Source organism: Schistocerca cancellata, chromosome 5 (genome assembly GCF_023864275.1).
Source record: "Schistocerca cancellata isolate TAMUIC-IGC-003103 chromosome 5, iqSchCanc2.1, whole genome shotgun sequence".
Lineage (NCBI taxonomy): Eukaryota > Metazoa > Arthropoda > Insecta > Orthoptera > Acrididae > Schistocerca > Schistocerca cancellata.
The window spans coordinates 692304716-692319663 of NC_064630.1; the positions used below are offsets into that span (position 1 = coordinate 692304716).

Genomic DNA, 14948 nt, shown 5'->3' on the forward strand with positions numbered 1-14948 from the left:
GGTGTCGCAATTTCGTTTACTCGCCTTGTGAGTAGAACGAAGTGCCTTGCAAAATATAAATTATTCTGTCACAAGGGAATAATGATTGAATCTTTGAATTTTTTTCTTGGTAAGAGTAGAAATTAAATTACTTGGCAAGAAGCTAATCTGACTCAGATGCAAATTGGATATCTCCATTTCTGAATAAATAGATTCCAAGAAACTAATACGAAAACAAAAAGATAGCTTGAAGCTAGTAGCCTTAAGACTGCATCCTGTCTTACCATTGGGCTACCAAGTGTGCATGATAGTACTAACAACGGCGTAGCTATATCCTCAGAAGAGTAGTAAAATTCGGTTAGTCGATGTTCTGCGTGCCGGAGAATATGGTGGAAGTCTTCGGATGAATAGATGACTCTGAAACCGTAAATCGGTTTTACTCTTTCCGCATTCTCTTTCCGCATTAGATCTACCGGAGTCTGTCCTTGTGCAATGACAGCAGCTTAATGAGGAGTGTTCGGTAGTCCAATAGATTTCGAAGTATCAAAGAAGCGAGCAAGATTCCTTTCGTTATAGTCGTGATCGCTTGCAGCTCTCCCACCAAATTAGTTCGCACTAATGCCGATAGACCTAAGTGCCATCTTATTGCTGCTCTCATGAAATTCACGTAATCATTGAAAATGATAAACGAGCGTACCTTAGTATTCATTAACTCCTAGTATATTCTCGGAACAATACTTTTCTACTACACGCGTTTGTAAATAATTAATTATCCAGTTAGTATTCTGACTTAAACCTACTCAAGATTTCGTCAAATGGCTGCCTTTCATAAAGTACCGCAATACAAAGAGTTCGTCCTTTAGCATTACACTTCAAGACAACACTAGTTATTCGTATAAGATTAACATTACTACAGTATATTCAAAGAGTATTTATGAGCCGGCCGTTGTGGCCGAGCGGTTCTAAGCGCTTCAGGCCGGAACCGCGCTGCTGCTACGGCCGCATGTTCGAATCCTGCCTCGGTTATGGATGTGTTAGTTAGGTTGAAGTAGTTGTAAGTCTAGGGGACTGATGACCTCAGATGTTAAGTCCATAGTGTTTACAGCCATTTGAACCATTTTTTGAGTATTTATGAGCCTCTCAGAACGCTAAAGGCGCTCTCAGCCGAGTATCACTATTCCGCGTTGATTAAAAAATAATGAAGTATTTCCTTTTCTGGTTGGTTTGATGCGACTCGCAGTGGCCACCAGTCTCGTACCAATCTCCTCATTTCAACACTTAAACCCAGCATCCTCACTTATCGGTTGGGTATATTCCGCTTTCTGCCTTCACCTAAAGCTTTTACCCTACAACACCCTCTACTATCATGGAAGTTATTACCAGACGACTTAACAGATATGGTATCGTCCTGTCCCTTCATCTTGTTAGTGTTTTCTGTACTCGTATATTTCTTCCCTAGCCGGTTCTGCGGAGAACCTCATTTCTTACCTCATCAGACCCCTAATTCTCAACATTCAACTGCAGAACCACTTCTCAAATGTTTCGATTCTCTATTTTTCTGGTTTTCCCATAATTCATGAATTGCTCCCTTGCAATACTGTGCAGAAAACGCTCGTTGTCGAAGAGAAAATTAGAGAGATTAGAGGTAATAAGATTTACTGACAGTCATTCTTCCCATGCCCCATTCGCGGAGGAACGGAAGTATGGGGTATTAGATAGTGATAAGAGGATTAAGCCCCCTTCCCCTCCCCCCCGTCACACACAGTCAGATGATTAGCGGAATGTAGTCATAGGTGAAAGTCCTTCTTCCAAGTAAGGCCTCATGTGTTATTTTTGCTTTGAGTTTACAGCATCCATTCATTTCGTTTATTCTTTGGTCCTCAATTTTAATGTTAAGTTTACTGGCAATTTCATTTCTGCTATTTTCCACTATTTCCGTTATCTTTGTTTTACTCTCAGTCCAAATACTGTTTTCTGAGAATTTCGACATGTCCTGCTACTCTTCCTAACTTTCTCTGACGATACCAGTGTCGTCAGGGAATCTTATCACTGATATGATCCCACTCTGAATTTTAATTCAACACCTGAACATTTGTTTCCGTCACTTCTTCTTCGATATCATTGTGAATGCCCTCTCTCGGTTCTGTTACATTTTGTACCGTACTCATCCTTCTCTATTACTTATTTCTATTTTACTGAGCATCTTAAATTTTTTTTACACATTCTATTTTGACTTATAATGTTCTTCTAAGGTGACAGTCATTTTTTCTTTGCGCCGTTTCTGCTAAGATGCGAGTCGGAAACCATTTTGTTCCGAGGAGCCAAATATTGTGTCCTCTCTTGTGGAAATATTGTGGAAAAAAGGATCAGTTGTCCTAGGAATCTGGACAGGGAAGCAAAAGATTAGTTGGCACATGTGCTCTTTAAAAAAAATCTTCTACTCAAATCGTTGCTGAAAAACTGCTACACTTGACTGATTGGCAATTCATTCCAACCGGTGTTTAAATACAGCTGTTAAAACTGTTAATGTATAAAATTGAATGAAGAGTCCGATAGTGTTTATTTAAATCTATTAGAGACCCACAGATGTGGTTTCGCAACTTTTAAGTTGCATCTTCTTGTGTATATTAATGCTGCGTCATATGGCATAGGGAGCTGTTACAGGATGCCGTAGAGTAACAGTTGGCGTGACTAGACAAAATTCTCAGAGCTACTCAGTTGATAAAGACCATCATCAATTACGAATGTCCAGTCTGTATTAACATCACGAATCGTCATCATTTTATATGTTTCTGACGGTTTCTTTCGGTCTAAGGCAATCAACAGGCGTTGTACGTTGCTTGACATTGGCCGACAGGAAGATATTTTAATTGGTAAAGTGATAAGAGCTGCTGATTTAATATACGCTGGACATTCATCATTGATGATGGTTTTTATCAACTGAGCGGGGCTGTGAACTTTACCTAGCCGCACCTACTGTTACTCTGCGGCATTCTGTAACAACACCGTATACCATAGACATAGCATTTATATACACGATAAGATGCAACTTAAATTTGTGAAACCGCTTGTGTGGGACTCTAATAAACTTAAATAAATACAACTGCCGCGGACTATTGGACTTTTTGTTCAGTTTTATATTTTCATAGTTTTAAGACCCCTACTGAAACACCTGCTTTTTGTATGAATTTTCTGTCAGTTACGCGTAACTGTTGTAGCTGTGGCTGCCCCAGTTTTAAAATTATCTGTGACTGCTGCACTGTTGACAACTTGTGGCAGCCGTGTGTAGCTATAAGCAGAGGACTGGCACATGCGTGCGTGTATGTTCATTGACTCTTTGCGGTAGAACCAGCTATCAACAACTTGGTGGAATGAATGATATTTTCACTCTGCAGCGGAGTGTGCGCTGATATGAAACTTCCTGGCAGATTAAAACTGTGTGCCCGACCGAGACTCGAACTCGGGACCTTTGCCTTTCGCGGGCAAGTGCTCTACCATCTGAGCTACCGAAGCACGACTCACGCCAAGTACTCACAGCTTTACTTCTGCCAGTATCTCGTCTCCTACCTTCCAAACTTTACAGTAGCTCTCCTGCGAACCATGCAGGACTAGCACTCCTGAAAGAAAGGATATTGCGGAGACATGGCTTAGCCACAGCCTGGGGGAGGTTTCCAGAATGATATTTTCACTCTGCATGGAATGTTTGGCACCAACCAGGAACAGGGAACCAATCTGGAACTAGAAGAAAGTGCCCCGGTTGGCACCGCTTATAACGCCATCCTGGCTGTCTTCATTGGTCGGCGACCTGTCGATTCTTCAGTTGTCACGTTATGCTACTGGTGACAATATTCAAAGCGCAGCTAGCGGTGTTTGCAGGAATCTTCATTGAGCCACCGGCTCCAGCAGTGTCGATAAGTTGCGATTCTACAGTCTCCACTGAAGCAGGACTCACAGTGAACCAATGCTGTTAGACATTACCGAGCTTAATGTTCTCTCCCTCTACGAACTTTCAGATACCCTCGTTGCTCTGTTGGGTAGCGTCTGGCAGTATGTTCAGAACAGCATATGAGAAAACGCTTCTTGTCTGGTATAACATGACATAATCTACGACCCCTTAAATTTTCAGTCCCTGTGCAACCTGAGAGCCTGTGATCGAGGTACTCTACCACTGTTCACGTGCCCCCGTTTCTCCACAGTCCCATCAGCCATTGCTTCGTGTTTTGAATCTATGAAGATAATTTGGGTAAGATCCGCATCGCGTCATCAAGGCGTCTCATTTTCGCATGTAGTCGTTACTAGTGAGACCGACTGTAACTGGAGTTGTTCCAACAGAATCCTGTGCACATATCTGCAGCAGTGATCGCCATGTTCTTCTACATCTACATCTACATCTACGTGATTACTCTGCTATTCACAGTAAAGTGTCGGGCAGAGGGTTCGATGAACCACCTTCAAGGTGTCTCTCTACCGTTCGACTCTCGAACGGCACGCGGGAAAAACGAGCACTTAAATCTTTCCTTGCGGGCCCTGATTTCTCTTATTTTATCGTGGTGATCATTTCTCTCTATGTAGGTGTGTGCCAACAGAATGTTTTCGCAACCGGAGGAGAAAACTGGTGATTGAAATTTCATGAGATGAGCCCGTCGCAACGAAAAACGCCTTTGTTTTAATGATTGCCACTCCAATTCACGTGTCATGTCTGTGACACTATCTCCCCTATTTCACGATAATACAAAACAAGCTGCCCTTCTTTGTACTTTTTCGATGTCATCCGTCAGTTCCACCTGATGCGGATCCCACACCGCACAGCAATGCTCCAGAATAGGGCGAACAAGCGTGGTGTAGGCAGTCTCCTTAATAGACCTGTTGCACCTTGTGAGTGTTCTGCCAATGAATCACAGTCTTTTGTTTGCTATATCCACAATATTATCTATGTGATAGTTCCAATTTAGGTTATTTGTAATTGTAATCCCTAAGTATTTAGCTGAATTTACAGCCTTCAGATTTGTGTGACTTACCGCGTAATCGAAATTTAGCTGATTTGTTTTAGTACTCACGTGAATATTTTCACACTTTTCTTTATTCAGGGTCAACTGAAACTTTTCGCACCATACAGATATCTTAGCTAAACCACTTTGCAAGTCGTCGTGATCATCTGATGACTTTAGAAGACGGTAAATGACAGCATCATCTGCAAACAAAGACGGCTACTCAGATTTTCTCCTATGTCGTTAATATACTATCAGGAACAATAGAGGGCCTATAACACTTCCTTGGAGAACGCCGGACATTACTTGTGTTTCACTCGATGACTTTCCGTCTATTATTACGAACTGTGACGTTTCTGACAGGAGATCACGAATCCAATTTCCTGAAACCGTGATGACTATGTGACAATAAATCGTTTTCTTCGAGGTACTTTATAATGTTCGAATACAGTATATGTTCCAAAACCCTGCTAAACGACGTTAGTGATATAGCCCTATAATTCAGCGGATTACTCCTACTTCCCTTTTTGGGTATTGGTGTGACTTGTTCTGTTTGGTAAACGCTGGTTTCTTATTTGCCTGCTGAATAACCTCAGTGACAGCCTATTTCCATGGACGTCGGCACCGTTCGCGTTGGGCGGGCTAGCCAGAAGCGCAGGAGCGCGACACGACACGCAGCAGACGTGCCTCGGCACCGTGCTTCGCGCTTTGTCGCTACGCCGTGTATCGCTTACTGCCAGCTGAAGCCGGACCCCTGCCGTGACGCTACATCCATGCGCCGCATCGCGAGGCTCTTACGCTCTCTCGAATAAGTAAAGGAGTGCAGTAGATTTTCGGTTTAATGTCCTGTTGACGAAGAGGTTATTGGACAAAGAGCTCGGGAAGTCGACAGACGAAAATCGGCTTTAGAAGGAAACATCCTGGAATTCACGTTAAGTGATTTGGTGAAACTTGAATCAGGAAAGGACCCCAATACGAGTCCACTGTTTTACGTCTACCCTATCTTACGCACTGGCTGAATATCCGTCGACAATTTCTGTTAATTATACAACGAGCACACACATTTTCACTCTTTCAACCTAAATACATTGCTAGGAGTACCACAAAACTGTATCACCTGGTTATACCGATCCGTAGTACCCTTTCAGTACCGCAGCAATGTAGACAACAAATGAACGAAAGTCGTAAAAATGATAGAATATAATCATTTGTCTACCTACAGCATGTGTAAAACCCAAGATCTGTTTGACTAATTAAACGTCGATTTTTTTCTCCTAAACGCATGGGTCTAATTAGTTAAGCTTTCCAGCATCGTATACTAAAATTATTCCAAGAAATTTGAGGCTGTAGGTAAATAACAAAACTCCGTTGTTAGAAAGAGACGGTGCTGCATTTATTGAAAATTAACGATTCTCACAATGTCCTAAATCTCTCGCGAATAACTCAAGGATCTGTACATGCAGATTGAGCCCGAACTGCACCGACAAAATCTCTCTGGTTGACAAGGGGTTTTCTAATATTTTGGTGTATAAGGAACCTTGGTCTCCCGAGGCATGATGCAGATTAATAGCTCTTCATTTTATTTCTAAATCTCATTTACATTTGTATTGGTATTGCACTGAAAATAACTTTGAGGTCTGTGTGTGTGTGTGTGTGTGTGTGTGTGTGTGTGTGTGTGTGTGTGTGGATGGGTGTGTGTGAAACATAGGCAGAAGGAAATCGTGTAAATGAGAGTGAGGAAAAGTAAGAGAGAAGTTGAGGGAGTTAAGGCGACTGATAGTTAGTCTGTGATTGAGTGAGGGAGAGAGAGTGAGTCAACGAATTTGTGAATTTGAGAAGATCTGTTTGACTAATTGAACGTCAACTTTTTTCTCTCCCCTTAAAAAAATTAATGAATTAGTGTGCTGATAAATCTCTTACCTTATTTGATTTCCAAACAGCTGACCGGATCTGAACGTACTCAGACATTCCTCTCTTTACTTAGTTTGATCAAACTAAACTGACACACAATATTTTTAGCGCAACGCAATGTGACTTTCAATAATCCCTACAAAAGAATGGGCCTGACTAACAATAACGTATACGTTTCATGAATCACTTACCTCACAAACATTTTCGTTACTCGAACTACTGTAATACAGCGTGCGCCAATACTGCCAGCCTCTGGACACACGTTCAGATTGTCCGCTCTCAAAACTCCACCATCTTTCTCCCCACATCCACCACTGCTAGCGGCTCACCTCCAACTGCGCAACTCCACGCGCTGTTCACATGTAACTGCCCAACACTACAATAGCGAATATTCCAACAATGCCAACCAGCCACAGACTGCACACTGGACAGCCAGTGATTTTCATACAGAGCGCTACGTAGCGCTACCAACATTAAAACCTAAACAGCCTACATACATCCTAAACGGATGGGTCTATTTCTTTAAGCTTTCCAGCATCGTATAGTAAATTTATTCCAAGAAATTTGAGGCTGTAGCTTAATAACAAAACTCCTTTGTTAGAAAGAGACGCTGCTGCATTTATTGAAAATTAACGATTCTCATAATGTCCTAAATCTTTCGCGAATAACTCAACGATCTGCATATACAGGTTGAGCCCGACCTGCACAGACGAAATCTCTCTGGTTGACAAGGGCTATTTTAATATTTTGGTGTAGAAGGAACCTTGGTCTCCCGAAGCATGTTGCAGATTAATAGCATTTCATTTTATTTCTAAATCCCATTTATATTTGTGTCGGTATTGCATTGAAAATAGCTGTGAGGTGTGTGTGTGTGTGTGTGTGTGAAACATAGGCAGAAGAAGATCGTGCAAATGAGAGTGAGGAAGAGTAAGAGAGAAATAAATTGTTCAAATGGCTCTGAGCACTATGGGACTTAACATCTGAGGTCATCACTCCCCTAGAACTTAGAACTACTTAAACCTAATTAACCTAAGGACATCACACACATCCATGCCCGAGGCAGGATTCGAACCTGCGAACGTACCGGTCGCGCGGTTCCAGACAGAAGCGCCTAGAACCGCATGGCCACAACGGCCGGCGTAAGACAGAAGTTGAGGGAGTTAAAGCGACTGTTAGTTTGTCTGTGATTGAGTGAGTCAACGAATTTGTGAATTTGAGTCCATGTGTTTTTTTTTTTTAAATTATTTATTCGAGTAGTACAAGTACTATCATATTGCAACATATTTCAGTCTCAAGTGTTCTCCTCCGAATGTGAAACTACTTTGTTGACACCCACCCATAAAGCGAGAAATGATCATTGTAATAAAATAACAGAAATCAGAGCTCAGACGGAGAGATTTGTGTGTTCGTTTTTTCCTTCACTGTTAGAGAGTGGAACGACAAAGAAATAGTGTGAAGCTGATTCTATGACCCTTCTGCTATGCACTTGAGTATAAATTGCAGAGAAGTCATGTAGATGCAGATATGGTTCAGATAATATGCCCCTATTCGTGGGTGCACCTCATACAATAGCGCGTCAGCACCACCATCATCATTATACTGCATAAATGTACGTCACAAACACGATATATGGCGCTTCATATAGCGCGAACTCGTGAGAGACGTCAGACACATTTTCTCTGGTGTTTCAGTAGAAACTTGCAACATTGTATTTCCTGTTTGTAGCTGGTGTCAGCCCAAACAAACACTCCTCATCCTCTCTTTCCTGAGACGCCCAGTCCCAATGGAAAGCATCAGATTGCGTCCCACTACAAACAATAATTTTACGTGTCAATTCCAAATATCAGTCCCACATTAGTCAGTGGTGCTATTCGTTTTATCAATATGTCTTAACATGGACAGCGACTCGCATGTCACCTTGGCCTGACTGCTATCACTATGCACTAGCGTTACTCATTCGATGCTGGTGGACTGATTATTCGTCTCGTATCTGTTATACGTATCGACAAAACCAATATCGTAGTAGATTAATGTGAGACCGCTCTACCGAATGGACATGTAATATTCCATTTAAAAATAATTTTGTTTGTAATGGAGAACACACCGACACATTCTGTTGACACTGGGAGCCGAATTAAACGTGTGATGACCAGCATTTCTTTGGGCCGACGCAGTTTACACATTGCATAAATGAAACTGCAGATACCTGATGAAACACCAGAAAAAATGCGTCTGGCGATTGTTAGGAGAGTATCCTTTGTATTCGTTATAATATTAATTATCACAGCTACCGCTCTTCCAGCAGTGTGGTACATATACTAAAAGCTTATCAGTCAATGTACTGTATAAGACATATGTATGGAGAAATCTGTTTCTTCAGTAAAACTTTTTTGGGTATTAGAGCGCATACTCATAGTGTTACAACAATAGCTGAAACGTTGACTTATACAGCGACGTGAGGATGCTGTCGAACACCAGAAAAAGTTTTAAAAAAGACACAGGCTGCATAAGCCATTGTTTCTCATGGGTGTCTACTTCTTTTCCAGGTGGCCGTGCTCCTGGCGACTTTAGTGGCAGGAAGCCAGTGTGTGGTGTCGACAGCTCCAGGAGCGACGCAGTCTGACACAGCAACGACCACTGCTCCAGCTGCCCCAGCCGCTGAAGACAGATCCGGTGCTGCCGGAGCGCAGACACCCTCAAATGGTGCTGACCGACGTGAGCTGACGCTGGGGCTGTCTGGCAGCTGCTGCGGCTCTGGCCCGCAGCTCAGCAACTCCTACGGCCCGCCGCCCCCGTCTGGACCTCCTCTGCCTCGTCCAGTGTATGGACCTCCGCCCCCAGGACAGCAACAGCAGCCAGCCATCATATACGCGCCACCTCCTCCGGAGCCGCCACCACCACCGCCACCGTCGGGCTCTTACGGACCACCACCTTTTAAGCTACCACAAGGCGGCCCACCTAGAGGTCACCACCACAAACAATTCTTTCCGCGACCACATTACGGTCCACCACACCCGCCACGTCCTAGGCCAGTGTATGGGCCACCTAAGTCACCTAGACCAGTATATGGGCCTCCACCACCAAGCAAACAGTATGGACCACCACCATTCGGTCTGAGGCCACCTGCTCCACCCCTTGGACCACTAAAGCTCACCTATGGCACTCCATCGAAACCACCAAGTTTCTTGTCTAGTTCCCCTCCTAAGCCGGTCTATGGAGTCCCTACACCAACCTATGGTGTTCCACAAATTTCAATATCTCCCCCTCCTGCACCTAGCAGCACTTACGGAGCTCCATTCCATCATTCCGGAGGTGGTGGGGCACCTCCTACACCACCAGTGATCAAGTACGATGGCTGGCAGCCAATGCTGGGCGTTTCACACAAACCGAGCGACACTTATGGTCCACCAACAGGTGGAATTTCTTCGCCGCCGCCACCTACACCCAGTGTAGCCTATGGAACTCCACTGTCAAGCGGAACTGGCTTTAGCTTCAGCGGAAACTCGGGAGTATCAGGAAATGGTGCCAGTCTTCTTCTGGCAGAGTTGTATGGAATTCCTCCAAGTGGTGGAAGTACTGGTTCGGGTGGAGGTTTATTTGGAGGTGGGTCCTTTGGCAGCTCTTTAAGTACAACATACGGTCTTCCTAGTCTCAATCTTGGCGCTCCACCACCACAATCACCACCAAGTAGTGACTATGGTACTCCACTGCCACCAGCTACAGTCACTGTTATAACATCTTCTTCTGATGGCGGGTATGGTGGCTCTCCTCCTCCACCACCACCTTCATCATTGCCCAGCCCTGACTATGGCCCACCACCAAGTGGTGGAGATGTTCAGTTGCCTTCACTGCCAAACGGTAATGACATTGTGCAGGCAGGTCCTATACCTACAGCTCCTAGTAACGAATATGGAGCACCACTGCCTCCTGCCGGTTTGACTGCTCCAGCTCTAAATATAGATCAAGGCATCAGTGATGCAGTGGGTGCTACAATTGAATCAGGACATAGTGATGCAGGGGCAACACATACTTTACAGCCTGACACTGTTCAGCTTGGTGTGCCACTGAGTAATGGACATGACGAAATACACTCTCCATCACCTGCTGTTTCTGTTACAATCACCAAGAGTCAGAGCATTGAGCTGAAACCGCCAGGGAAGAAAATCACTCCAAAGGAACCTGTTAAATTTAGAGAACCTGTACCCCCTGGACTGCTGTCTTCAATTGCGGAGACAGTGAGACTGAAGGAAACATTCGGCACTGATGTACACGGCAATAAAGGACCAACATACTTGCCACCACCTATCCCAGATCCCGCAGAGACCAATCAGAACGATCCTTCAAGACCACCAGTCGTTTATGGCTCTCCAGAACCGGCACCGTTTCGACCTCCTCCTCCACCAGATGACTCAGCTTCTTCGAACACTTTCCTTGTTCCACCTCCCAACGTTTACCGCCCTCCACTGGCAGCCACGAGCTATTCCAGCATTACTTCCGGAGATTTTGGCTTTGGGAGCTCCTCTCTCACTGCTGGTTATGGGGTACCACCTCCACAGCCTTTGTATCCTCCATCAACAGTGTATGGGGTCCCCAACTTTGGAGGTGGCAGTGTCTCATTTTCTTCTGGTAATCTGGACAATTCGGGAGCTTTGAGTCACACAGTGTCTAACGTCTATGGTGCTCCTAATGGTGGTGGCCACAGCTGCACTGACACAGGCTTCATCCCTTCGAGTGGGTTTGGTACATCACTGGCAGGTGATTCATCTGGACAAGGCGAGATAATTCATGGTACCGTGCCCAGTGGTGAATATGGTCCGCCGCCACCGACTATATCTTCAAATTACGGTGCCCCCTCAGCTCCATCTTCCAATTATGGGCCCCCACTATCTCAATTTAGCCAAAGCTATGTTTCTTCTTCAGGTCCCTCCGCGCCATCCGCATTGTACGGTGCTCCTTCAGCACAAGTAGTGTCTGTTAGTTACGGCAGTCCGGATCCTAGGGGTGTTTCTGGAATCCTGTCAGCCCAGTCTTCTGGAGGAAATGATGTGTCTGCCGAGACACTGCCAGTGTCAGCCTCTGGAGGCGACAATGGTGGCGCCCTGTCTTTACCAGAAGCCCAAGCACTTACTGCATTAGGGACATCGGCCAGCAACTCGCAAGATTTCACAGTTCAGGGTGCACATGGAAGCTACAAACTGCATATTCAAGCAGCTCCTGGCGTGGGTGAAGACGGCTCCAACGCAAACATACCCCACGCGGCCGTACTCTCAAACGGCCTGCTACAGGATATCCTGAACGCCATCGAGCAACAGCAGCCGTCATCCTCCTACGGGTCTGATCTGCAGCAGGAATCGTCTGCCAGGGTAGACGTATCAGCGAGACCCGAGCCAAATTCCGTGCCCACTGCACCTCCATCCACCAAGGACGGGAACTACACGAGAAATTCTACGGCAACAACGAACTCCACGGCGTCTTCTGCGAGATCACCTGTTCCTAGTGACATTCAGTCAGCATTCCCATTCTCTGTGGCTGAGCACGGCATAGCGTTGTTTTTCAATCGTACTGGGAAAGCTCTGAACGACGTAACACCAGAGCGGAGCAACAACACATCAACGAAGCTGCCTGAACACGATGTGAAGCTGCCGGACGATATAGGGACGTACGTATCATTCAGTGGTCCTCACGCCAGTTACAAATATGGCGACACGTCTGGTTCCCAGGAAGATACGTCGCGCGCAGACACGAAAAGTGCTGAGTCATCGCAGGAGTCTCGGACAAATTCTTCACCGGGAGAGAAGAAACAATAACTCTGCGACGCGGGGCATACAGAACCATTCAAGTTGACGGTGTTAATGGTCTTCGACAACATTTCTGTGAACAATGGACGTTAACTCGTCTATGCCGTTCAAAAGTCACACGCATAATGTAATTATTCCACAGAATTTCTGTTGTATCAGTGCGAATGTAGTGACTCAGTTGTTATTTAGTACGGTAAGCATAATTTATTAATTTTGTACTTGCAACATTACCGTTGCGATCGGAGAATGCGCTTGTTCGTTTTAAAACATTGTGAATGTCACGACTTTCTTTCCTTGAGTCCCACTTGTGACGCTGTGGCCATGAGAGGACAGCGGCCATTTTTTTTTTACTTGAAATGAATCCTCCAACAAAGCCCCAGTTTTTCTTTCCATGAATCACTGCTAAATACTTCGCTGCAGAGAACTGCTCGACCTTTTCATGTTAAAAGAAGATAGAGACAGTGCGCTAGGTTATAAACTTCTAGACGATGTCGATCGGACTTTACTGGTGCTGCCACGTAACACATGAAGCGTTTAAATTTTTTTTCAGATTTATGTACCTTGTTTACTATAAACTACCTAACGGATTCCTACTAGTGGGAAAACTGTACGTGTGTCCCTAGAACGTGTCTGTTCCGTTCCTTCATAAGGCACTACGTGTGTTTGTGCGATGAGTGCGGCATTATGTTTCCTGTTTGATCTGTCAACACGAGCAACGTACTTAGAGAAATTACTATTTTAGGTAAGAACGTGAAAGACAATTTTGTGCCAATATACACTTCAGCAACTGCTCAACCTCATTCTACTATGTTGTTAATGTGCATTTTTATACTGTATTGTATTATATTGTACAACAAACGAATGATTGTGTAAATACATCTTTTTATACGTTTTAATTTTATTTACTTGAGCTTTAACGCCTTTTATTACCTCTTTATCTAATTCAAAACTATGATATGCAAATATTTCACTTTTTTGTGCAAATAATCATTACTGATCCTGTAAAGCATCAAAGACAGGGAGCTATGCATGATTTGTGCATAAATCTTTACAGCGTTACCCAGCGGTATATTCTTTCATTTGCCTTAGGTGACCTTATGAAATACTTGAGATTTTGCTAAAACTTCCTGTAGAAGGAACAATGGCTTTATACCTACAAACGCAGAAACTTCTTACGCTTTTAGTGTCACTGATCTGAAAATGAAAAAGTGGTTTTCTTCTCAAAATAATCAGCTAAAACCTCACCTTGACTTCAATGTTTTGTTGATATTGACATTCATCTGAAATATGTTTCACAGCTGTCTAAATATCAATTAATTTACTGTCACCAGCAACGTGCTATTTTACTTCCACTACGTATTTCAGATATTTGAGCCTCCATCAACAGGCACATTTCGGTGAGTAATAAGACAAGTGTGTGTTTTATGTACGTCTTTAGGGGAACCTGTACCAGTGTCTAACAGCAGATTAAAAATAAAACGCTATTTTAGGACATAGCTCAAAGTTTTCTGGAAGTCTTCGTTTGCAGTGATGAAAGTAATGATATCACGAATACTTTCAGTAGCCACAGGCTCAACATAAAACACACCTTGTCAATAATGATGTAAGCGAAGACGTCGACTAGAAGCTAATAAGTACAAAGAACAAATAAAATAATGGTGCTGCCACAGTGAGGAAAACAGAAAAACAGAACACTATTTTAGTAAAGTCTCGAAGTATTGTGGAGTTCTATGGTTAAAAAGATGAATTCGTATAAGCTATTTGGGAGACAACCTGAGCAGCCCTCTTACATTGTTTCCAGTGTAGTAAAGTCATCAGAATACCAAAAACAGCTGTAAAATTATTTAGACAAGATGTCTATATGGTGCAAAAAGTGGCAATTGACCATAAATAATGACAGGCGTGAGATCATCCACGTGAGTACTAAAAGAAATCCGTTAAATACAGATTAGACGGTATATCACACTAATCTAAAAGCTGTCAATTCAACTAAATACCTAGGCATTGCCATCAAGAATAGCTTCAACTCTAGCGATCACATAGATAATGGTGTGGGGACGGCAAACCAAAGACAGTTTTGTTGGCAGAACACTAGAGAAATAAGAAGTAGTGTGGGCGGGATTCGAAGAACCCTCTGCCAGGCGATTCACTGTGAATTGCCGTGAAGTACATGCAGATTATCCGGATGTATTCCATTAAGTTATTTGAACACACTATACGCAGGGAGAAGCTCAATTTTCACATGATATGATCACTTTGGAGGAAATTTAAA

The 14948-nt window shown here is 43.7% G+C and overlaps 1 protein-coding gene across 1 annotated transcript in view; it reads left to right on the plus strand.

The window, feature by feature from the left end:
* LOC126188768 (nascent polypeptide-associated complex subunit alpha, muscle-specific form-like) overlaps positions 1–12685 on the plus strand; it is a 78761-nt gene extending 66076 nt beyond the window's left edge. Inside the window, exon 2 of the mRNA XM_049930378.1 lies at positions 9425–12685. Within this exon, the coding sequence (XP_049786335.1) occupies positions 9425–12685 (3261 nt within the window). The remainder of the gene's footprint in view (positions 1–9424) is intronic.
* The last annotated feature ends 2263 nt before the right edge of the window (positions 12686–14948 follow it).